The 25,646-nt window shown below is 40.2% G+C and overlaps 2 protein-coding genes across 11 annotated transcripts in view; both read right to left on the bottom strand.

Annotated features, from left to right (window-relative positions):
- The window catches only part of LOC143027759 (zinc finger MYM-type protein 1-like), a 487,234-nt gene that overhangs the window by 149,475 nt on the left and 312,113 nt on the right, over positions 1-25,646 (bottom strand). The window lies entirely within an intron of this gene.
- The window catches only part of LOC143027756 (tubulin polyglutamylase TTLL5-like), a 182,337-nt gene that overhangs the window by 48,156 nt on the left and 108,535 nt on the right, over positions 1-25,646 (bottom strand). For all 10 annotated transcript variants that reach the window (XR_012966642.1, XM_076189271.1, XM_076189267.1 and 7 more), the window contains one exon: positions 16,750-16,900. Coding sequence is in view for 9 of the 10 variants with exons in the window: in XM_076189271.1 (XP_076045386.1) it covers positions 16,750-16,900 (151 nt within the window). In the remaining variant the exon portion in view is untranslated. The remainder of the gene's footprint in view (positions 1-16,749; positions 16,901-25,646) is intronic.

Below are 25,646 nucleotides of genomic sequence, written 5' to 3'. Positions count from 1 at the left end.
CTTACTAATATAGCCACCCCTTCTCTCCCTCGTCCTCTCTTCTCTCCTGAGAACCTCCCAACTATACTCCCAAACTCACACTTGCCCCTCCCTTTCAACTTAGTTTCACTCAATGCCAACACATCCATCTTTCTTCTCACAAACATACTACCTATCTCTTCCCTTTTACTCTCATCTGTGCCATATCCACACACATTATAAGACCCAAACCTTAGGATTCTGGTTGGAAAACTCCTAGACCCTCTTATAGACATTAATTTTAGCTGAATATGAATATGACATTGTATGTAGGTCATCAGCTGAGAATAGTAATGTGGACTTATTGAGCAGACTTCCTTTGCCTAGCTTCAATGAGGTGAACCCAGATGAAAATTATGTGTGTCATACAATTGTTCATGACTTACCTGTCACGGCTGTAAATGTTGCTAATTGTACCTATAATGATATAATGTTAAAGTTTACGAGTATACTGCTTCAGGCTGGCCTAATTATATCGAGGATGCCAAACTAAACCATTTTGGAACAAGAGGCATGAACTGTCAATTGAAGTTCATAGTTTGATGTGGGGAAGACATGTCATTATTCCATCTGAATTACAAAACCTGGTGTTAACTCAACTACATGAGTGTCATCCAGGCATGTACCGAATGAAGACTTTAGCCAGATTCTTTGTATGGTGGCCTGGGATTGATCAAGATATTGAGGACAAGGTGAGGTCTTGTGAGATTTGTGTTAATGTAAGAGATACCCCAAAGGTGGCCCAATTACTTTTCTGGCCATGGGCTACCGAACCATGGCAAAGTAAACATGTTGATTATGCGGAGAGGAGAGGTCAACAATTTTTGGTCATTGTTGATAGTCACTCCAAATGGATAGAAGTATTTCCTCTAAGTTCATTGATATCTGCAGTAACTATTAATGTACTCAAGGGTCTATTTGCATGATATGGCTTACCCAAGGAAGTTGTGTCAGATAATGCTCCCCAATTTATTTCTGAAGAATTTAGAGTTTTCATGGAAGCTAATGTTATTAAACATACATTATGTCCACCATATCATCCAGCCAGTAATGGGTTGGCAGAAAAACATGTGCAGACCTTTAAAAGAATGTTTCTTAAGTATGAAGGGCCACAACAATTATCACATAAGATATCTGAAATTCTTTTTAGGTACCAAAACCTCCCACACACCACTATGGGTAAAACTCCATCTGATCTTTTTTTGAAAAGAGTGCCCAGGACAAGACTTTCCTTGATTAAACCATGTTTAAAGAGTAAGACTGAGCAGAATCTGGTTGCAATCAAACAGTCTAAGGATGGGTCCTCCTCATAATTTAGGTATTTTGGTGTATTTCAGGTGATGATGATATGGTTTAACATCACAAACTCCTCCCACCGGAAGGCTAGGATGGTATCCCTTACAGAGGACTTTGTAGCATGGAATTTAATGAACCATGCCCTTAGTTCAACTTTGCCAGTGGCAGGATTCGAACCACCATCCCCTTGACCTTCGCCGCAAATAACGACACCCTAACCCGCTCAGCCAGTGAGCTTCCTTTCAGAAGGTAAGGATTCTAAATATAAGAGGGGGAAGAGAAATGTGGATTCCAGGGACTATGGTTGAAAGAAAAGGACCTTTAACTTATTTGGCTAGGGTCCCTGGCAATGAGCGTTCATTTGTGCATGTAGATAATCTGATTCCTAATGATACAATTTTTGACAGACCTAAGGAGGGTGGTGTAACATGGAATTCAGGTGTTTAAAATAATAGACTGCCTGATCCAGTGTGTCCATCTTCAGATATAATAATAGATAATGAAAACAGAGAAAAGTTGGACATACCCATTCAAGGCATCCCAGTTGGGAATAGTGAAGGTCCAATGGATCAGGCAGCAATTAAGGATAATCCAAATGGTATGATACAGAAAGATATTCAAAGTATGCCTGCTCCTGTGGCCACCCATGGTATGAACATCAGTAGATACAGAAGGGTAAGGAGACCTCCAAAAAGGCTTGATTTATAGTTGGCCTGTTATCAGAGTATGCACATCAGTATACCATTTTTTACCTTTAATTGTACTGTGGATGTGCTGTGTCTTGCGACACTGCTTCTGACCCAGGGCAGTGGACAAGGTGCAGGGATGACCCGTCATTCAGGAGGTGCTAAGATAAGAGGGAGGGTGGAGGGGTGTGGAGTGTATTCAGGGATGGAATGGGTGGGAATGATTTTATGCCTTTTTCTTTTTGGCTACACCCCTTGTAAGGGGGAAAAAGCCTTGGTATATGTATGTAATTGTACTTTTGAGTTATCTTGTATATTATGGCATGATATACGTTTCTTTTGTTATAAAAGGGAGGAAATTTTGTATTTGCTTATATATATATATATATATATATGTATGGTTTCACATTATACAATTAATATACATGCTGTGGTGCTTCAGGTCTTGACTTTTCGTGTTGTCAGAACAATGAATCTGGCAGTTCTCTTATTTTTCTGAGAATAAACAGTCATAGCTGGGCCAGCGTGGAATTCAGTGTTGTTTCTGTATCCTCCAACTAGTAAGATACAAAAGCGGGAAAGGGAGGAGTGGAGGTGGAGGTAGAATGTAGATTGAGAGAAGCAAGTAAATGCTTTGGGGGATTAAAAAGTGTAATGATAAACATTTTGGAATGGATGCTAAGAGGATGTATAAAGGAGTGATTGTACTGAGAGCACTGTATGAGGTAGAAACATGGAACATAAGAGAGGAAAAGAGGAGTTTGAATGCGTTTGAGATGAAATGCCTGAGAAGTATGGTAGGGGTTACTATAGGCAATTCACTCAAAGACCCTCAGTCAATCCTGCATTTTTGGTTGGCAGCCCTGGTCACCCTTCACTACAATGCAACTCACAAACTTTTTCATATTTAAATATTTCAATTTCTGATCAGAGTGTCACTCTTCTGACCATATATGTTGGTACAACTGTATTCAATGACTCAAGAAGATAATGAATATGAGACGATGAAAGCCATAAACTAATAGAGATTGAAAAACCATGCGCAGTATGTACTCGTCATGTTCAATTTTGACTTGAGATTGATTGGGGTGGAGGGAGGGAGGGAACAAGACGCTGTGCTTCCTGCCACCTGTCCAGTGTCAAAAGATAATCATATAAACCTTTCATTTTCTCTTTTCTGTGTCACTTTATGGGATATGTGAAAGCAGTCATATTCATGACTATTTTATATCACAGAAGACATGTTCAATTTTACAACCAACCTCATAATGACTGGACACAGCGATAATAAGTAAAATGCTGAATAAACATTAAAATTACATTCCTTATCTTATACTTGCTATAATTACTTTCTTTCTTTGCACTATCGAGATGGAAAGCTTTGAAATGGGTGAACAAGGATTGCTTCATCCCTAGATGTACATGAAATTCATAACTTGTATAGTTACTGAGCTAAGTGAACAAATATTTTAAGAAAGCTTGGTGTTTCAACGAGCTCAGCAGGGGAAGGGTGAGCAGGGCTGTCAACCAAAAATGCAGGATTGACTGAGATTCTTTAAGTGAATTACCTATAGGTTGCATAGAGTGAGAAACAAGGTCAGGAGGAGAATGGGGGTGGAAAGGGAGTTAAGAGATGGGTTGATGAAAAAGTATGGAGATGGTTTGGACACATGGAAAGATTGAGTGAAGAAAGATTAGTAAAAGAGGTGTAGAAGGCAGTATTGGCTACATGTTATTGTGGCAAAGTAGCATGCAGTTGATACTTTAAGGTCTATATGGGGTGCCCCTACAGACCAGAGCCACACATCATTTTTGTCTGTGATAGAAGAAGACTCTGTTCATAGAGAAATGATGACACTTTTATTATACTGTGACTGTCCCTTCTTTATGCTGTCCCCCAACACCTTGTTACTGTTCTGTACCATTTCTCTGAATATTCATTTCCCTTTTTTCGCCTACTCTGTGGTGGGGGAAAGAATACTGCCACCAAGTCTTCCCACTTGAGTCATACAAGGTAACAAAAAATGGGACAGGGGATAGGACAAGGAATCCTGTTACCTGTAGCCCCACAGGGGACATTCCTAAAAAAAAGTAAAGGCATAAGAGGGTCAAGGAACCAGTACCCTAAGGTTTGGTCTTTTAATGTGCATGGATGTGGTACAGATGAGAGCAAAAGGGAAGATATAGGCAGCATGTTTGTGAGAAGAAAGATGAATGTGTTGGCATTGAGTGAAACTAAGTTGAAAGGGAGGGGTGAGTGTGAGTTTGGGAGTGTAGTGGTGAGGTTCTCGGGAGTGAAGAGAGGACGAAGGAGAGAAGGGGTAGACATGTAGTGGAGTGGAAGGAGGTTTCTTCAAGGTGAAGCTGGGAAGAGAGATGGGGTTTTTGTAAGTGCATATGGTAGTGAGAAGAGCAGAGGAGTTGCTAAATGTGAAGGAGGATAAGGAGGGAAAGGTAGTTGCAGTGGGAAGCGCTAAGAAAATGACTGTGATGAGCGAGGAAAATGGAGGAGAAATAAGGAAAGATGAAGTGAAGGCAGCTGTTAAGATGATGAAAGCAGGTACAGTTATGGTGGACTGGCTGGTGAGGTTATTTGATGTTTGTTTGAGAGAGGGTAGAGTGATGGAGGACTGGAGGAGTGCCTGTATAGTTCCACTTTACAAGGGAAAGGGGGACAAGCATGAGTGTAGTAGTTTCTGAGGGATCACCTTATTAAGTGTAGTTGGAAAGGCTTACGAGAGGGACTTGATTAAGCGGATTAGGTGAGGAACAGTGGGAGTAATTGGTGAGGAACAGTGTAGGTTTAAGACAGGTAGGGGTTGTGTAGATCAGATTTTTGTGGTAAGACAGATATGTGAGAAAGCTATAGGAAAAGGTAAGGATGTTTTTTGGTCTTTTATTGATCTGAAAAAGGCTTATGACAGGGTAGACAGGAAGGCACTGTGGGAGGTACTGCAGATATATGGGATAGAAGGAAAGCTGTTAAGAGCTGTCAAGAGCTTGTATGAGAGTAGTAGAGCTTGTGTTAGAATTAGAAATGGAGAGAGTGAGTGGTTTGAGGTAAAGGTGGGACTTCGTCAGGGATGTGTTATTTCACCCCAGCTGTTCAATTTATACATGGATGGGGTGGTGTGAGAGGGAGAGGTGAATGCAAGGATAGTGGATCAGGGATTGGAGATGGTTAAAGAAAATGGAGAAAAATGGGAGATAAGACAGTTGTTGGTTGCTGACAACACTGCGCTTGTAGCAGGATCAGAGGAGGGATTGAGGAAGTTAGTGACAGAGTTTGGGAAGGTGTGCAAAAGAAGGAAGTTGAAGATAAATGTGGGTAAAAGTAAGGTGATCAAAAGTAAAAGGGGAGAGAGTGGCAGCAGGCTGCGAGAGATACTGGAAGAAGTGGATACTTTTAGATACTTGGGTGTGAAGGTGGCAGGAAATGGAGGAGTGGGGGTGGAGGTAGAATGTAGATTGAGAGAAGTGAGTAAATGCCTTGGTGGATTAAAAAGTATAATGAGAAATAGACATTTGGGAATGGATGCTAAGAGGAGATTGTACAAGGGAGTGATTGTGCTGACAGCATTGCACGGGGCAGAAACATGGAACATAAGAGAGGAAGAGTTTGAATGTATTTACCTACTTGTATTTCACTGGACAAGAGCTATGCTCGTAGTGACCCGTTTTCGTATGCCTGAGAAGTATGATTGGGGTTACTAGGCTAGATAGAGTGAGAAATGAGGAGGTGAGGTGGAGAATGGGGATGGAAAGAGAGTTGGGAGATAGGGTTGATGAAAGAGAACTGGGATGATGAGTGAAGAAAGATTAGTAAAAGAGGTGTGGAAGGCAGAGGTAGAAGGAGTGAACATGAGGGGGCGACCTAGGATGAGATGGATGGATGGATGGGGTAAAAGAGGCATTGGGAAAGCGGAGAATGTCTGTTGAGGAGGGACAAGAGAGGACAGAAAATAGAGGTGAATGGAGAAATGTTGTGTATGGATGATGTGATGCATGAGGGGAGTGGGTGGGGGATGGGGGTGAGAGAATATATATGAGAAATAAATTGACACAGCCCAAAGGAATTTCTCCCCGTCTTCTCCTTTTCTGTGTGAGGGGACGGAGAGAGGGGATTGCTGAATTAATGAAGCAGCCTTGCTGTGGATGTGCTGTGTCTTGTGACACTGCTTCTGACCCAGGGCAGTGGATAAGATACATGGATGACCTGTCATCCAGGAGGTGCCAAGAGAAGAGGGAGGGAAGAGGGGAGTGGAGTATGTGGGGAATGGAATGGAATGGGTGGGAGTAAGGATTACAAAGGCGGAGCATGCTGACAGGAGACCTTTTGGTCCATATCTAGGTCGGATGCGAAAAAAAAAAATCATAATAATAATAAAATAATAATTATAAAAAAAAAACTATAATAATGTATGCAACAAACAAAATACATAAATAAATGCATAGGTATAGTTGAATAACAAACAAACAGGTAAACAGTAAATAATAATAAATTGACACATAACTAATAATAAATGAAAACCAAACACACAAATGATAACAAAACAAAAACAAATAATATAAAATAAATTATAATCATTACAGCATCTTGCTTAGGTGTTTATCTAGATGAGTCTTAAAGCTTCGAACTGAACTACATTGCACTACCTGTGCAGGAAGTTTATTCCATTCATTAACTACACGGTTGGCAAAGTTGTTTCTACCTACTTCCAAATTGAATCTATTTCCGGATAGTTTGAGACCATTGTTTCTTGTCTGATTCTCATTCAATGTGAAAATTTTGTCACTTTTGATGTTGTCAATTCCCTTTAGAATCTTAAAGACCTGTATCAAGTCACCTCTGAGTCTACGCTTTTTTAGGGAAAACAGATTCATATGTTTTAGTCGATTTTCGTATGATGTATTTTTGATATTTGGAATCAGTTTTGTGGCTCGCCGTTGTACTTTTTCCAGTCTGTCAATGTCTTTAATGAGATTCGGTGACCATACAGAAACAGCATATTCCAAATGTGGACGAACTAACGATTTATATAGCTTGTTAATGAGCGATGGACTTTTGAAATCAAAAGATCGTGCAATCAGTCCTAGAATCTTATTTGCTTTCTCAGAGGCTGAAATACACGGCTTGGATGATTTGAGGTCGTTACTGATAATTACGCCGAGATCTTTTTCACTATCCACTTTTGTTAACGAATTTCCAAATAACTTGTAATCGTACTTATTGTTGTTTTTACCTATGTGCATTACCTTGCATTTACTCGTGTTAAATTTCATTATCCACTTTTCAGACCATTGCTGAAATTTATCTAAATCTTCTTGAATATCTAATTGGTTTAAGCGATCATTTGCCACTCCGCACAGTTTTGTATCATCAGCAAATTTGGAAACAGTAGATCTTAGTCCATGGTCTACATCATTTATATATACTATGAATAGAAGTGGCCCAAGAACGGAACCCTGAGGAACTCCACTTGTAACATTTTCCCATCTAGAAGTTTTTCCATTTAAAAAAACTCTTTGTTTTCGACCATTCAACCAATTACTAGTCCAACTTAATAGGCTACCACTTATTCCGTGTAAAGCTAATTTAGTAAGTAGTCTTTCGTGTGGGACGGTATCAAAAGCTTTTGCAAAGTCTAGATATATTAAATCTATATTGTTTCTTTTGTCATAATTCGATATAACTGTGTTGTAGAATTCGAGTAAGTTAGTCATGCAAGAACGTTTCTGTCTGAAACCATGCTGGCTATCATTTATCAAACGGTTACTTTGTAAATGATGTTCGATAGCATCTCTGATGATAGTTTCCATTATTTTTCCTACGATTGAAGTCAAACTGATAGGCCTATAGTTATTTGGTTTCTTTTTGTCACCTTTTTTGAATATGGGAGTAATGTTAGCTAGCTTCCATTCTCTTGGGACATCTCCGGATATGATGGATTTCTTGAAAATAATCTCATTTTTAATTTCCTTTAAGATTCTTGGATGCCAACCGTCAGGCCCTGGTGTTTTATTAACTTTGAGTTTATCTATACACCATTTAATATTTTCTTTTGTTATATTTACCGTAGTAAGTTTGGGAATGGATGCGAAGAGGAGACTGTATGAAGGAGTGATTGTGCCAACAGCACTATATGGGGCAGAAACGTGGAACATAAGAGAAGAAGAGAGAAGGAGTTTGAATGTGTTTGAGATGAGGTGTCTGAGAAGTATGGTGGGGGTTACTAGGCTAGATAGAGTGAGAAATGAGGAGGTGAGGAGGAGAACAGGGGTGAAAAAGGATTTGGGAGATAGGGTTGATGAAAGAATATTAGGATGGTTTGGACACATGGAAAGAATGAGTGAAGAAAGACTAGTAAAAGAGGTATGGAAGGCAGATGTGGAGGGAGTGAACATGAGGGGACGTCCTAGGATGAGGTGGATGGATGGGGTGAAGGGGGCTTTGGGGAAGAGGGGAATGTCTGTTGAGGAAGGAAGGGAGAGGACGGAAGACAGAGGTGAGTGGAGAATGGTTGTATATGGATGATGTTGTGACTGCATGAGGAGGAATGGGCGGGGAAGTGGGGGGTGGGGTAGTATGTGTGAGTAAATTTTGACGCAGCCCGAAGGGATTTCTCCCCGTCCTCGCCTTATATGCAAAGGGGGACGGAGAGGGGGGGTCGCCGATTAAATGAAGCGGCCTCGCTGTGGATGTACTGTGTCTTGCGACACTGCTTCTGACCCAGGGCGGTGGGCAGGGTGCAGGGATGACCCGTCATCCAGGAGGTGCTCAGATGAGAGGAAGGGTGGGAGGGGTGTGGAGTGTATTTAGGGATGAAATGGGTGGGAGTGTTTTTATGCCTTTCCCTTTTTGGCTACCTCCCTTGGAAGGGGAAAAAGCCTTGGTATATGTATGTAAGTTTACCCTAGACTTTTCACAGGTTTCAGTTTGGAGTTCACTTTGAGGTGTTTCGTCTACGAATACCGAGCTAAAATAATTGTTTACGATATTACACATTCCTTCATTTGAATATTCAAGTTGACCGTCGGCAGATAATAGTGGACCAACGTGATTCCTAACAACCTTTTTATCTCTAATGTAACTATAGAATTCTTTGGGATTCTCTTTGGATTTATCAGCGATGTTCATTTCGTATTGTCGTTTTCTTTTTCTTATTGTCTTTTTTAAATCTCTCTGTATTGATACATAACTTTCATAGTCATTAGATGCACCCGAGCACTTATATTTCTTATAAGCCTGTCTCTTTTTAGCAATATTTTTTTCAGTTTCTTTGTCGAGCCACTTTGTCTTTTGGCTACCTCCCATGTAAGGAGGGATAAGAGCCTTTGGTATATGTATGCATGTAGAAGGCAGAGGTGAAAGGAGTGAACATGAGGGGGCAACCAAGGATGAGATGGATGGATGGGGTAAAAGGGGCATTGGGAAAGAGGGGAATCTCTGTTGAGAAAGGAAGGGAGAAGACAGGGGTGAGTGGAGAGTTGTTATGCAAGGATGATGCTGAGATGCATGGGAGTGGGTGGGGGATGGGGGGTGAGGGAGTGTGAATAATAGTTTGATGCAGCCTGAAGGGATTTCTTCCCATCTCTTTTTCTGGATGAAGGGATGGAGAAGGGGGGGTTACCAAATAAATGAAATGACAAAAGAAACAATACATACATACATACATATACCAAAGGCTTTTCCCCCCTTACACGGGGGGTAGCCAAAAAGAAAAAGGCATAGAAATCACTCCCACCCATTTCATTTCCCATATATTCCACTCCCCTCCACCCTCCCTCCTATCTTGGCACCTCCTGGATGACGGGTCATCCCTGCACCTTGTCCACTGCCCTGGGTCAAAAGCAGTGTTGCAAGACACAGCACATCCACAGCAAGGCTGCTTCATAAATTTGGCGACCCCCCCTCTCCATCCCCTCATGCAAGAAAGGAGAAGACGGGGAGAAACAATATAGATTTAACCTCTTCAGTATGGGCCAAAATCTCGCGGGCAGCATTAGCTGCCAGACGTACGATGTGTCGTAATAATACTCGCATGATAAAATATAGTCACAGCTTAAATCGATCGTTCTCTCTTTCACCCGTGAATTTTGATAACCATAGAAAATGTGATGAAGACAGTTTAGAGAGTATGTCATTACGCAGGGGCAACTACAATAAATATAATCAAGACGCCGATATGGCAGCCTCGCGTATCCACTTGCTCCTCATGCCGCCTACGTATGTGGCACCGTATGGAAGGGGTTAATATATTTAGACTTCGCAAAAGCTTTGGTACCATCCCCCACAAAAGACTACTCATTAATTAGCTTCATATAAAGTGGTAGCCTATTAAGTTGGACTAGAAATTGGTTGAATGATAAAAACAGAGTTGTTTTAAATGGCAAAACTTGTAGATAGAAAAATGTTATGAGTGGAGTTCATTGGGGTTCCATCCTTGGGCCATTTCTATTTGTAGTATATATAAATTATATAGACCACGGACCAAAATCTATTGTCTCCAAATGATTTAAGTAAATTATAGCAATGGTCTGAAAAGTGGGTAATGAAATCTAACATAAGTAAATGCAAGGTTTTCCACATAGGTAAAAATAACAGTAAGTATGATCACAAGTTATTTGGAAGCTTGTTAACAAAAGTGGATAGTGAGAAGGATCTCGGGGTAATCATCAGTAACGATCTCAAATCATCTAAATAGTGTATTTCAGCCTCTGAGAGCAGGTAAGGCACCTGGTCTGGATGGATGTCATGCAGAATGTCTGAAAAAAGGAGGTACAGTGAAGGTGGACTGGCTGGTGAGGTTCTTTAATGTTTGTTTAAGAGAGGGTAGAGTGCCAGAGGATTGGATGAGTGCCTGTATAATTCCACTTTACAAGGGAAAAGGGGACAAGTGTGAGTGTAGTGGTTTCAGAGGGATTAACTTGTTAAGTGTAGTTAGGAAGGTTTATGTTAGGGTCTTGATTGAGAGGATTAGGAGAGGAACAGAGGGAGTAATTGGTGAGGAACAGTGTGGGTTTAGGACAGGTAGAGGTTGCATAGATCAGATTTTTGTGGTAAGACAGATATGTGAGAAAGCTATAGGAAAAGGTAAGGATGTTTTTTGGGCTTTTATGGATTTGGAAAAGGCTTATGATATGGTAGACAGGAAGGCACTGTGGGAGGTATTGCAGATATACAGGATAGGAGAAAAGATTTTAGGAGCTGTCAAGAGTTTTTACGAGAGTAGTAAAGCTTGTGTTAGGATTAGAAATGGAGAGTGTGGTTTGAGGTAAAGGTGGGACTTCATCAGAAATGTGTTATGTCGCCCTGGCTGTTCAATTTATACATGGATGGGGTGGTGAGAGAGGTAAATGTTAGGGTGGTGGGTCAGGGATTGGAGATGGTTAAAGAAAATGGAAAGAAGTGGGACATAAGCCAACTATTGTTTGCAGACGACACTGCACTTGTAGTAGGATCAGAGGAGGGATTGAGAAAGTTAGTGACAGAATTTGGGAAGGTGTGTGAAAGAAGAAAGTTGAAGATAAAAGTGGGTAAAAGTAAGGTGATGAGATGTACAAGGGGTGAAAGTGGCAGCAGACTGGAAGTGAGTATTAAGGGAGAGAAACTAGAGGAAATGGATAGTTTCAGATACTTGGGCACAAATGTGGCAGGAAAGGGAGGAGTAGAGGTGGGGGTAGAATGTAGATTGAGAGAAGTGAGTAAATGCCATGGTGGATTAAAAATTGTAATGAGAAATAGACATTTGGGAATGGATACTAAGAGGAGATTGTATGAAGGAGTGATTGTGCCAACAGCACTGTATGGGGCAGAAACATGGAACATAAGAGAGGAAGAGAGGAGTTTAAATGTGTTTGAGATGAGGTGTCTAAGAAGTATGATTGGGGTTAGTTGGCTGGATAGAGTGAGAAATGAGGAGGTGAGGAGAACAGGGGTGGAAAGGGAGTTGGGAGATAGGGTTGATGAAAGAGTATTGGGATGGTTTGGACACATGAAAAGAATGAGTGAAGAAAGACTAGTGAAAGAGGTGTGGAAGGCAGATATGGAAGGAGTGAACATGAGGGGGCAACCTAGGATGAAATGGGTGGATGGGGTAAAGATGGCTTTGGGGAAGAGGGGAATGTCTGTTGAGGAAGGAAGGGAGAGGACAGAAGACAAGGGTGAATGGAGAATGTTTGTGTATGGATGATGCTGTGATCCATGGGGTGGAATGGGTGGGGGATGGGGGGTGAGGGAGTATGTGTGAGCAAAATTTGACGCAGCCTGAAGGGATTTCTCCCCGTCTTCTCCTTTTCTGCATGAGGGGATGGAGAGGGGGGGGTCACTGATTTAATGAAGCGGCCTTGCTGTGGATGTGCTGTGTCTTGTGACACTGCTTCTGATCCTAGGCAGTGGACAAGATGCAGGGATGACCCATCATCCAGGAGGTGCCAAGATAAGAGGGAGGGAAGAGGGTGGAGGGGAATGGAGTGTGATAGGGATGGAATGGGTGGGAGTGGTTTTTATACCTTTGTTTTTTTGGCTACTTCCCTTATACAGGAGAAAAGAGCCTTTGGTATATGTATGTATACATGAGAAAGCAAATAAGATTCTAGGACTGATTGTATGATCCTTTGACTTCAAAAGTCCATCTCTCATTAACAAACTATATAAATCATTGGTTCATGCACATTTGGAATATGCTGTTTCCATATGGTCACCGAATCTCATTAAAGACATTGACAGATTGGGAAAAGTACAATGGCGAGCCACAAAACTAATTCTAATTATAAGAAATAAATCATATGAAAATCGACTAAAACACATGAATCTGTTTTCCCTAAAGAGTGTAGACTCAGAGGTGACTTGATACAAGTCTTTAAGATTCTACAGGGGATTGTCAACATCAAAAGTGACAAAAATTTTACACTGAATGAGAATCCAACAAGAAATAATGGTCTCCGTCAGGAAATAGATTTAATTTGGAAGTGGGTAGAAACAACTTATCCCAACCATGTAGTTAACAAATGTAATAGACTTCTTGCAGGGGCAGTGCAATGTAGTTCAGTTTGGAGCTTTAAGATTTATTTAGATAAACATCTAAGCAAGATGCTGTCATGACTGCCATTCATTTTATATTATTTGTTTGGAGGAGTGGGAGGGAGTAAAGGATAGAACAGAGATGGGTGTGGAGGAGGAATGGGGATGGTTCAAGGAGGGAGTCTTAAAGTGTGCAAGGATGGTGTGTGGAACAAGAAGGACAGGGGGAAATAGAAGAAAGGGTAGTGAATGGTGGGATGAGGAAACAAAGAAGGTTGTAGAAGAGAAGAAGCGAGCATTCACAGTTTGGTTACAAAAGAGGACAGGGGAGTCATATGAGACGTACAAAGAAAAGAAAAGAGAAGTAAAGCAAAAGGTAAAGGAGGCAAAGAGGAGAGCAGATGTGAAATGGGGTAAGAGTATGACAGAAAATTTTGAAAGTAATAAAAAGATGCTTTGGAAAGAAATTAAGAGAGGAAGAGGAGGCGAATCAAGTAGGGAAGAAAAGGTAAAAGGTGCAGATGGAGAGATGATAATGGAAGAGATGGCAGTGAGGGGAAGATGGGCAGAATATTTTAATGAGTTGCTGAATGTGAAGGAGGATAGGGAAGGAAAGATAGCTGCAGTGGGAAATGCGAAGAAAATGAGAGTGATGAGTGAGGAGAATGGAGGAGAAATAAGGAAGGATGAGGTGAAGGCAGTTGTAAAGATGATGAAAGCAGGTAAGGCACCTGGTCTGGATGGATGTCATGCAGAATGTCTGAAAAAGGGAGGTTCAGTGATGGTGGACTGGTTGGTGAGGTTATTTAATGTTTGCTGGAGAGAGGGTAGAGTACCGGAGGACTGGAGTAGTGCCTGTATAGTTCCTCTTTACAAGGGAAAAGGGGACAAGTGTGAATGTAGTAATTTCAGAGGGATTAGCCTGTTGAGTGTAGTAGGGAAGGCTTATGGGAGGATCTTAATTAAGAGGATTAGGAGAGGAACAGAAGGAGTAATTGGTGAGGAACAGTGTGGATTTAGGACGGGTAGAGGTTGTGTAGATCAGATCTTTGTGGTAAGACAGATATGTGAGAAAGCTATAGGAAAGGGGAAGGATGTTTTTTTGGGCTTTTATGGATCTGGAAAAGGCTTATGATAGGGTAGACAGAAAGGCACTGTGGGAGGTTATGCAGATTTATGGGATAGGAGGAAAGCTTTTGGGAGCTGTCAAGAGTTTTTATGAGAGTAGTAGAGCATGTGTTAGGATTAGAAATGGAGAGAGTGAGTGGTTTGAAGTAAAGGTGGGACTTCGTCAAGGATGCGTTATGTCGCCCTGGCTGTTCAACTTATACATGGATGGGGTGGTGCGAGAGGTGAATGCTAGGGTAGTGAGTCAGGGATTGGAGATGGTTAAAGAAAATGGAGAAAAGTGGGAGGTGAGCCAGCTGTTGTTTGCGGACGACACTGCGCTTGTGGCAGGGTCAGAGGAGGGATTGAGGAAGCTGGTGGCAGAGTTTGGGAGAGTATGTGATAGAAGAAAGCTAAAGATAAATGTGGGTAAAAGTAAGCTGATGAGATGTACAAGGGGTGAAAGTGGCAGTAGACTGGAAGTGAACATTAAGGGAGAGCGACTGGAGGAAGTGGATAGTTTTAGATACTTGGGTGCAAGTGTAGCAGGAAAAGGTGGAGTGAAGGTGGAGGTAGAATGTAGATTGAGAGAAGCGAGTAAATGCCTTGGTGGTTTAAAGAGTGTAATGAGGAATAGACATTTGGGAATGGATGCGAAGAGGAGACTGTATGAAGGAGTGATTGTGCCAACAGCATTGTATGGGGCAGAAACGTGGAACATAAGAGAAGAAGAGAGAAGGAGTTTGAATGTGTTTGAGATGAGGTGTCTGAGAAGTATGGTGGGGGTTACTAGGCTGGATAGAGTGAGAAATGAGGAGGTGAGGAGGAGAACAGGGGTGAAAAAGGATTTGGGAGATAGGGTTGATGAAAGAATATTAGGATGGTTTGGACACATGGAAAGAATGAGTGAAGAAAGACTAGTAAAAGAGGTATGGAAGGCAGATGTGGAGGGAGTGAACATGAGGGGACGTCCTAGGATGAGGTGGATGGATGGGGTGAAGGGGGCTTTGGGGAAGAGGGGAATGTCTGTTGAGGAAGGAAGGGAGAGGACGGAAGACAGAGGTGAGTGGAGAATGGTTGTATATGGATGATGTTGTGACTGCATGAAGAGAAATGGGCGGGGGGGTGGGGTAGTATGTGTGAGTAAATTTTTGACGCAGCCCGAAGGGATTTCTCCCCGTCCTCGCCTTATATGCAAAGGGGGACGGAGAGGGGGGGTCGCCGATTAAATGAAGCGGCCTTGCTGTGGATGTACTGTGTCTTGCGACACTGCTTCTGACCCAGGGCGGTGGGCAGGGTGCAGGGATGACCTGTCATCCAGGAGGTGCTCAGATGAGAGGAAGGGTGGGAGGGGTGTGGAGCGTATTTGGGGATGTAATGGGTGGGAGTGTTTTTGTGCCTTTCCCTTTTTGGCTACCTCCCTTGGAAGGGGGAAAAAGCCTTGGTATATGTATGTATGTATGTATTATTTGTCTGTTTGTTTATTTGCTTGATTTTCATTATTATTTATCTGTCAATTTATCATTATTTACTATTTACCTGTTTGTTTATTATTTAACTATACCTATGCATTTATTTATTTTACTCATTATTATTTATATTTTTATAATTTCTATTTTATTTTATTTATTCTATTTTATTTTTTCATCATTATTATATATATTTTTTTGCATCCAACCTAGTTATGGACCAAAAGGTCTCCTGTCGGCGTGCTCCGCCTTTGTAATCCTTTGTAATGAAGTGGCCTTGCTGTGGATGTTCTATGTCTTGCTACATTGCTTCTGACCCAGGGCAGTGGGCGAGATGCAGGGATGACCCATCATCCAGGAGGAGCCAAGATAAAAGGGATGGAGATGGATGAATGGGAGTGGAGTATGTGGGAATGGAATGGGTGGAAGTGGATTTTATGATTTTTTTTTTTTTCTATGTCATCAATTTATAATAACAAGAGGAAAAGATCTGTTGTTAGATGTTAGCTCTACTGAAGGTCGCAGGTATTTTGTGACACCAGGTATTTACCTAGTTGTATTTTATGGGAAGAGAGCTATACTTGTGGTGACCCGCTTTTGTATCTTTCAGCATCCAATTTGATCTAAATTCTTAGGTAATTTTTGCACTCACTGTTTCTTCATTCAGTTTGTTCCAGATATCTATCACTCTGTGGGAACCTATTCTTTTTTATATCGCTTCTGTAACTATCCTTTTTTTTTCTTTTTGTGTCCTCTGGTTTCTCTTTTATCCCACTTTAATAAGTCATCTCTATCAAGGACTTCCAACCCTTTCATAATTCTGTATATGATTGAATGATAGTTCTCCTTGTGTGTAGAGGTGAAAGAGATACAGTTAAAAGTGATTGAGATCTTGGGCCTGGTACCTTGGGCTGTGCCTCCAGATGAAAGTGTTTATGAGTTTTAAAGATGGGCTGACATCCATCCTATATGACCACCCTCAGTAAGTACCACATTATTTGTCCCTATATGCAATAAAATCAATACAAAGGGAAACAAGTAAAGCTATGTCAAATTGGTGAAAAAATAATACATATGAATTCAAGCTTTACAGTACAAGTTCTTTCCTAGCCTCTCCTCAAGATCTGTGAAAAAATATCTAGTAACCAACCTGTACATTCATTGGGTAGTGAAGGGTTCTTGTTGCAGACCTGAGGAACTTATACACCAGATCTGTCTGCTTCTCAGCATCACAGCCAATCATGAGGCGGCGCTGAATGTGTTGCAAATACACTGAGAATGCCATCCTTGCTTGATATTTGCTGTAATTATTGAAAGTAATTAAGTACATATTTTCCATAATGAACAATGAAATCATAAGTTATGAGAATGGATACAATGAGAAATAAAGTAAGGAGAAGAGTAAGGGTGGAAAGGGAGCTGGTAAGTATGGATAGAATGAATGAGGAAACAGCAAATAAGAGTGGAAAGAAGCGGCAGATGGAGTGAACTTGTGGTGAAGACTGGGAATGAGATGGATAGATAGGGTGAAAGGAGCTTTGATCAAAAGGGGAATATCTGTTGAATAGAGGAGAGAAGACAGGGGATAGGTCTAAGTTGAGATGGCTGTGAATGGAAACTATGAATAAAGTCTGTCAGTTTATATGCATAACTTTTTGGATGAAAGTTTGCACCACAAAATTATCCAAGAAAGAAAGAAAAGAAAAAAGAAATAGAAAAAAAAACAAAAAAAAATGTATACATACATATACCAAGGGCTTCTTTCCCCCTTACAAGGGAGGTAGCCAAAGTCAAAAGGCATAAATCCACTCCCACCCATTTTATCCCCACATACTGCACTCCCATTCACCATCCCTCCCTCCCTCTTTTCTTGGCTCCTCCTGGATGAGAGGTCATCCCTGCATCTTGCCCACTGCCTTGGGTCAGAAGCAATGCAGCAAGACAGTACATCCATAGCAAGACTATTTCATTTAATTTGCGACCCCTCCTCTCTGTCCCCTCATGCAGAAAAAGAGAAGACGGAGAGAAAGCCCTTCAGGCTGCATCAAAATTTTTATCATTCACACATACTCCCCCCCAATCCCCTTCCATGCATCACAGCATCATCCACTCACCCCTATCTTCTGTCTTTTCCCTTCCTTCCTCAACAGACATTCCCCTCTTTCCCAATGCCTCTTTTATCCCATCCATCCATTTCATCCTTGGTTGCCCCCTCATGTTCACTTCCTTCACCTCTGCCTTCTACACCTCTTTTAGTAATCTTTCTTCACTCATTCTTTCCATGTGTCCAAACCATCCGAATACTTCTTCATCAACTCTATCTCCCAACTCCCTTTCCACCCCTGTTCTCCTCCTCACCTCATTTCTCACGCTACCCAACCTAGTAACTCCTACTATACTTCTCAGGGATTTCATCTCAAACACATTTAAACTCTTCCTCTCTTATGTTCCATGTTTCTACCCCATACAGTGCTGTTGGCACAATCACCCCTTCTACAGTATTAAAGAAAAGTATAATGTTCGTAGGTATCAGAGAAAAAGAGAGGAAAAGGAAGTCACTAAAGAGATCCTGAAGGAGATTCAAGAGGAGAATCAAACCTTGCATAAAGAAATTAAGGAAACATATAGAATAGGTAGGTACTCAAAAGAAAAGCAATTTAGGCCACTAAAAGTTAAACATAGGTCACAAACAATAGCAGAGGAAGTACTCTCCACCACAGCAAAACTAGCAGTGAAAATCACAAAAATGTACAGATAAAGAGAGAAATGGTGATGAAGAAAAAAGAAAAAGAAAAGGAGCTTAGAAATGAAACAAAGGAAAAAAAAAGAAAAAAAAAAAAAAAAAAAAAAAAATTGGGGGGAAAGTGGACCCGAGGCTGAGAAAATGGTATACAGACACTCCTCTACTTACGTTCATTCGTTTCACGTTTTTTCGATTTTACGTTTGAACTGACTGTAAAAAAAATGGTAAATTTTTTTGGAGTGAATTTTTTTATTTTAGCGCACTCTCCGTAGTTAAAACGATACTTACGCATGACGCTGCGTCCATTGTTTACATGATACAAACGACAGACTGAACGTGCCTTGCCTCCTCCTCCTCCACCATCTCAATTTATGTTGCTCGAATTTAATTTATTTGAAATTAATGTTACAGTAAACTCGCGCTTATCCAAACGCGTTTTAACCGAATAATCGCATTAACAGAATATTTTCTCAATACGGTAGCCATCGCTTCAACCGAATGTATTTGGATCTCAACCGAACATTCAAACACCCTGCCGCCTCTTCCGCCACCCGCAAGCTTCACTAAGTGCTCACACGGTGGCAGCACACTCCATGTTTACACCTAATCGGCTGTTTATACTCTATAGAATATGTTTATGAACTATTATAAGCATTTCCATGTGTATGTTAAGTTTACAGGTACGAATATTGCATACGACATTACCGCATATAACTCTACGGGAATGAAACATACAAAGTTGGATTAACAGAACATTTCGGTTAATCGGACATTTCTAATCCCCCTTGGAGTTCGGATAAGTGGAAGTTTACTGTATTTTACAATGTTATGTGTATAATTAATGATTTAGAGGTGTTTTATAAGATACGGTAATAGAATTTACGGATGTATAGTACAGTAACAACTTACGTTCATTTTCAACTTACGTTCGGCCGTTCGGATCGCAACTAAAACGTAAGTTGAGGAGCATCTGTATCATGAAAAAGGAAACAAATCAGACAGAAAAAGACGAGAAGGAAAAAAATTAAAACTAGCCTATACCAACATAGATGGAATGATCTCAGGACTGAATGAACTAAATGATTACCTGGCATCAGAAAAACTGGACATAATGGGAATAGTAGAAACCAAACTAAAAGGTAATCTACCACCTAACACTGTGGGACAAGGACTATACAACTGCTGGATAAAGAATAGAAAGGAAAAACAAGGAGGGGGAGTACTATTTCTGACCAGGAAAGACTTAACCACTTCCATACGGTGACACCTACGTAGGCGGCATGAGGAGCAAGTGGGTACTCGATGATGCCGACGTCGCCATCTTGATTATATTTATTGTAGTCGTACCTACGTAATTTCCATTCTCTCTAAACTGGCTTCATCAATTTTCTATGGTTATCAAAATACATGGATGAAAGAGAACGAACGATTGAGCACTGACTTTATTTTTTATATTGCGATTATGACACATCGCACGTCGGGCAGCTAATGCTGCCAGATGTGCGATGTGCCCCGGAGTGAAGAGGTTAAATGTGACAAAGTTAACAGAAGGAAAAAACAACGTAGAATCAATTATGATAAAGATAGAAAACAACCACATGAAAAGTAGAAAATCTGTAGTGTATGTGCGCCCTAAAGCAAAGTCCTGGACAGAACACGATCATTCCAAATTGTTGGAGGATACTAAACATGAACTGATATACTGAAAGGAGGAAATACAGTAATTATGGGTGATTTCAACTCAAAAGAAATATGTTGGGGAGAAATGACAGTGAGGGGTGGAGAGGATATATGGGGCAGCACACTACTTGATGTGACCATTGAATACAAAATGACTCAGTGGATAAAGGAAAATGCCACATACAGAAACAATGAAGAACCTTTGAGATTGGATTTAATACTTATGTCGGAACCTGAAATTGTAGACAGAATGGATTACAAAATACCAATAGGAAAGAGTGACCATGTACTAATAGAATTCGAACTAAAAGAGCAAAAAGACCTAAGAAGAAAGGAGAAACATAGAATAGGAAGACCAATGTACAACAAAACGAATTTGGAGAAAGTTAAAAAATTCTTTTGTAATGCAAACTGGGAAAAATTCCTAAATGAAGAAACAAGGATGGAAGAGAAATAGAATATACTAAAAGAAATTTATAATGAGGGTGTGATCAAATATGTACCACAACAAAAGCAAGAAAGAACATACATAAAGAACTGGTACAACAAAAAATGTAGTGAAGCTAAGGATAAAAGAGACAAAGCATGGAAAAAATGGAAAAAAAAGAAAAAAAAAAGAGCAAATGGCAAACATACATCAAACTAAGAGATGATTATGTAAAAATATGCATAGAAGAAAAGAGAAATTATGAAAGGAAATAATAGAAAAATGCAAGGAACAACTGAAACTATTTTACAGATATGTGAATGGGAAAAAAAAAAAAAAAAAAAAAAAAAAAAAAAAAAAAAATAGAAAAGCTGTGCCAAGGAAGTCATGAATATACAGAACATGAAATGGCAGAAGTTCTGAACAACCACTTCAAATTGGTACTCACAGCTGAGAACACACCTAACTGTGAGGGAATAGAGAGACAGAAATACCCCCAATGAAGGAAATAACTGTAACAAAGAAGGAACTTAGCGACCAAATAAAAAACCTTGATGTCAGAAAATCGAATGGTCCGGATGGAGTTGCAAACTGGATACTGAAAGAATGCGTAGAAGAATTAACAGATAAAATACACACTATAATCAAATGCTCGCTCAAAGAAGGAAACGTACCACAAGACTGGAAAAATGCCAACATTGTACCAATACATAAAGGAGGAAACAAAGAAAATCCCACTAACTATAGACCGGTCTCCCTAACAAGCACAGTAGCTAAAATATGTGAGAAAGTGATCAAAAGTAGATGGGTTACCTGGAAGAAAAATCTATACTAAACCCAAATCAATTTGGATTTAGACAAGGAAGATCATGTACAACAAACCTGATCTGCTTCTACTCGAGGCTAATAGATACAATAAAAGAGAGGGACGGATGGGCAGACTGTGCCTATCTAGACCTACAAAAGGCATTTGACAAAGGACCACACAAGAAATTAATAAGAAAATTGGAATCAATAGGTGGCATCACAGGTAAACTATTAGAATGGATGGAAGACCTCCTGACAGGGAGAAAAATGAGGGTAGTAATTAGAGACAAATACTTGAAATGGGAATGATAAGTGGTGTTCTACAAGGGTCAGTACTGGCTCCAATCATGTTTGCCATATATGTAAATGACATGGATGGAATTGAATGTTATATGAATTTCTTCGCAGATGACGCAAAAATATTGAAGAAAGAACAGACAGGTAGAGGTTGCGTAGATCAGATTTTTGTGGTAAAACAGATATGTGAGAAAGCTATAGGAAAAGGTAAGGATGTTTTTTGGGCTTTTATGGATCTGGAAAAGGCTTATGACAAGGTAGACAGGAAGGCACTGTGGGAGGTTTTGCAGATATACAGGAGAGGAGGAAAGCTTTTAGGAGCTGTCAAGATCTTTTACAAGTGTAGTAGAGCATGTGTCAGAATTAGAAATGGAGAGAGTGAGTGGTTCGAGGTAATGGTGGGACTTTGTCAGGGATGTGTTATGTCACCCTGGTTGTTCAACTTATACATGGATGGGATGGTGCAAGAGGTAAATGCGAGGGTGGTGGGTCAGGGATTGGAGATGATTAAAGAAAATGGAGAAAAGTGGGAGGTGAGAAAAGTGGGAGGTGAGCCAACTGTTGTTTGCTGACGACAGTGTGCTTGTGGCAGGATCAGAGGAGGGATTGAGGAAGTTTGTGACAGAGTTTGGGAGAGTATGTGAAAGAAGAAAGTTGAAGATAAATGTGGGTAAAAGTAAGGTAATGAGACGTACAAGGAATGAAAGTGGCAGCAGACTGGAAGTGAACATTAAGTGAAAGCAATTAGAGGAAGTGGATAGTTTTAGATACTTAGGTGCAAATGTGGCAGGAAAGGGAGTGGAGGTGGAGGTAGAATGTGTTATTGAGAGAACTGAGTAAATGCCTTGATGGACTAAAAAGTATAATAAGAAATAGACATTTGGGAATGGATGCTAAGAGGAGATTGTATGTACCAAGTATTTACCTAGTTGCATTATACGGGAAGGGAGCTATGTTCGTGGTGACCCGTCTTTGTATCTTACAGCATCAAGTTTTTTCTTAAAATCTTGAATTGTCTTTCCACACACTGTTTCTTTGTCTAATTTGTTCCAAGTATCTATCACTCTGTGTGGGAAGCTTTTTTTTTTCAGATCTCTTCTATAATTATCTTTTTTGAGTTTATTTTTGCGTCCTCTTGCTTTTCCATTGTCCCACTTCAATAAATCATTCTTATCTAAGATTTCCATTCCTTTCATAATTCTATAGACAGTAGGTCTCCTCTTTCCCTTCTTTGTTCCAGAGTTGGTCATTCTAATTTGGACAGTCTTTGTTCATATGTCATTTTGGAAAGAGTTGGTGCCATTTTTGTTGTTGTTCATTGTATTCTTTCTAATTTTTTTATATTGTTTTTGGTACTGGGTGTCCATAGTGTTGCTGCATACTCAAGTTTTGGTCTTATTAATGTAGTTAAAATGTTTCTTATCATTTCCTCATCCAAATAAGCAAATGCCACTTTTATTGACCTCAATAAATTGTAGGTTTCTCTGACTATTTTATCAATATGTTTGTCCGGTGTCATGTCTTTGCTAATCATCACTCCAAGGTATTTTTCAGAGTTTACTTTTTTGACCTCTTCTTCACCAATTTTATAATCTCTCAATATTCTGTTTTTATTTTTTCTAAATTCCATTATACTACATTTCTTGATATTGAATTTCACTTCCCACTTTTGAGTCCATTTACAGATCTTGTCCAAGTCTTGTTGTAATGTGTTGCTACCCTCCTCCGTTCTTACTTTCTTTAGTATTTTTGCGTCGTCTGCAAAGAAATTCATATAACACTCTACTCCTTCATCCATGTCATTCATGTATATGGCAAACATGATCAGGGCCAGTACTGATCCCTGCGGGACACCACTTATCATTTCTTCCCAATTTGAGAATTTATCTCTTCTATTATTTTCCTCCCAGTCAGGAAGTCTTTCATCCATTCCAATAATTTTCCTCTGATGCCACCTATTGACTATTTTCCTTTAGTTTGTTGTGTGGTACCTTATCAAATGCCTTTTGTAGGTCCAGAAAGGCAAAGTCTGCCCAACTATCTCCCTCTTGTATCATATCTATTAATCTCGAGTAGAAGCAGGTCAAGTTTGTTGTACATGATCTCCCTTGTTTGAATCCAAATTGATTTGGATTCAGTATAGTTTTTTCTTCCAAATGTTAAACCCATCTATTTTTGATGAGCTTTTCACAAATTTTTGCTACTGTGCTTGTCAGGGAGATCAGTCTGTAATTTGATGGATCTTCCTTGTTTCCTCTCTAATAAATCGGTACAATGTTTGCATTCTTCCAGTCCTGTGGAGGAGGAGGGTGGAGGGGAGTGGAATATATGAGAGTGATTTCTATGCCTTTCTTTTTGGCTACCCCCCGTGTAAGGGGGAAAAAGCCTTTGGTATATGTATGTATGTATATTCTATCTGTTAATTCCTCCATGCATTCTTTCAATATCCAATTTGCAATTCCCTCTGGACCATGTGATTTTCTAACGTCAAGGGTTTTGCTTTGGTCACTGCGTTACAATTATTTCTTTCATTGAGGGGGATATCTATTTCCTCATAGGTGAGTTTTCTATTGTGAATACTGATTTGAAGTGGTTGTTCATAATATCAGCCATTTCCAGTTCTTCTGTATATTCATATCTACCTTGGAACAGCCTTTCTATTTCTTGTTTATTCTTCAGTTTGCCATTTACCTGTAAAATAGTTTGGGTTCTTCCTTGCATTTTTCTATTGTTTTTTTCTTGTAGTTTCTCTTTTCATCTCTGCGTATTTTTGCATAATCATTTCTTGGTTTGATGTACATTAGCCATTTGCTTGTTTTCTTGTCTTTTTTCCATTTCTTCCAAGCTTTGTCTCTTTTTATGTACTTTCCTTTTTTTGTTGTGGTATTTATTCACTCCCTCATTATAAATTTCTTTTAGCATGTTCCATTTCTCTTCCATCTCTTTCTTTATTTGGGAATTTTCCCCAGTTTGCATTGTGAAAGAATTTTTTAAGTTTCTCAAAATTTATTTTGTTGTACATTAGTCTTCCTATTCTATGTTTATCATTTCTGCTTTGATCCATGAAGGAGTGATTGTGCCAACAGCACTGTATGGGGTAGAAACATGGAACATAAGAGAGGAATAGAGAAGGAGTTTGAATGTGTTTAAGTTGAGGAGTCTGAGAAGTATGATGGGGGTTAGTAGGCTGGATAGAGTGAGAAATGAGGAGGTGAGGAGGAGAACAGGGGTGGTAAGGGAGTTGGGAGATAGGGTGGATGAAAGAGTATTGGGATGGTTTGGACACATGAAAAGAATGAGTGAAGAAAGACTTGTATAAGAGGTATGGAAGCAGATTTGGAGGGAGAGAACATGAGGGGGCAACCTAGGATGAGATGGATGGATGGGGTGAAAGGGGCTTTGGGGAAGAGGGGAATGTTTGTTGAGGAAGGACAGGAGAGGACAGAAGACAGGGGTGAATGGAAAATGGTTGTATATGGATGATGTTGTGATGCATGAGGTGGATTGAGTGGGGTGATGGGAGGTGAGGTAGTATGTGTGAGAAAAATTTGATGCAGTCTGAAGGGATTTCTCCCTGTCTTCTCCTTTTCTGCATGAGTGGACAGAGAGGGGGGGGGGTCACCAATTTGATGAAGCAGCCTTGCTGTGTATGTTCTGTGTCTTGTGACACTGCTTCTGACCCAGGGCAGTGGACAAGATGCAGGGATGACCCGTCATCCAAGAGGTGCCAAGATAAGAGGGAGGGTAGAGGGTAGAGGGGAGTGTATTAGGGATGGAATGGGTGGGAATGGTTTTTATGCCTTTGTTTTTTGGCTACCTCATTTGTAAGGGGGAAAAAGCCTTTGGTATATGTATGACAAAAAATGGCTGAAAAGGGTAAAAATAAAGAAAAATCAAGACAAGTGTAGTACAAAAAAAGAAGAAAAAGAAGAAGAGATGGAAAAACTTCAGGAAGAATGAGAGCAAGAAGAGCGGGAAAAACTTCAGGAAGAATGAGATGATAAGGAGGAAAGACTTGAAGAACAAGAGGATACTGCAGTAAAAAAAGAAAGAACACAAATTCAAATGGTTTGTATATGTCACTTCTAAGTTA

Source organism: Oratosquilla oratoria, chromosome 8, assembly GCF_046742065.1.
Source record: "Oratosquilla oratoria isolate Oo_2021 chromosome 8, ASM4674206v1, whole genome shotgun sequence".
In the NCBI taxonomy this organism is placed as follows: domain Eukaryota; kingdom Metazoa; phylum Arthropoda; class Malacostraca; order Stomatopoda; family Squillidae; genus Oratosquilla; species Oratosquilla oratoria.
The sequence above is the reverse complement of the archived record's forward strand: the minus strand, read 5'-3'. Positions and strand labels throughout refer to the sequence as shown.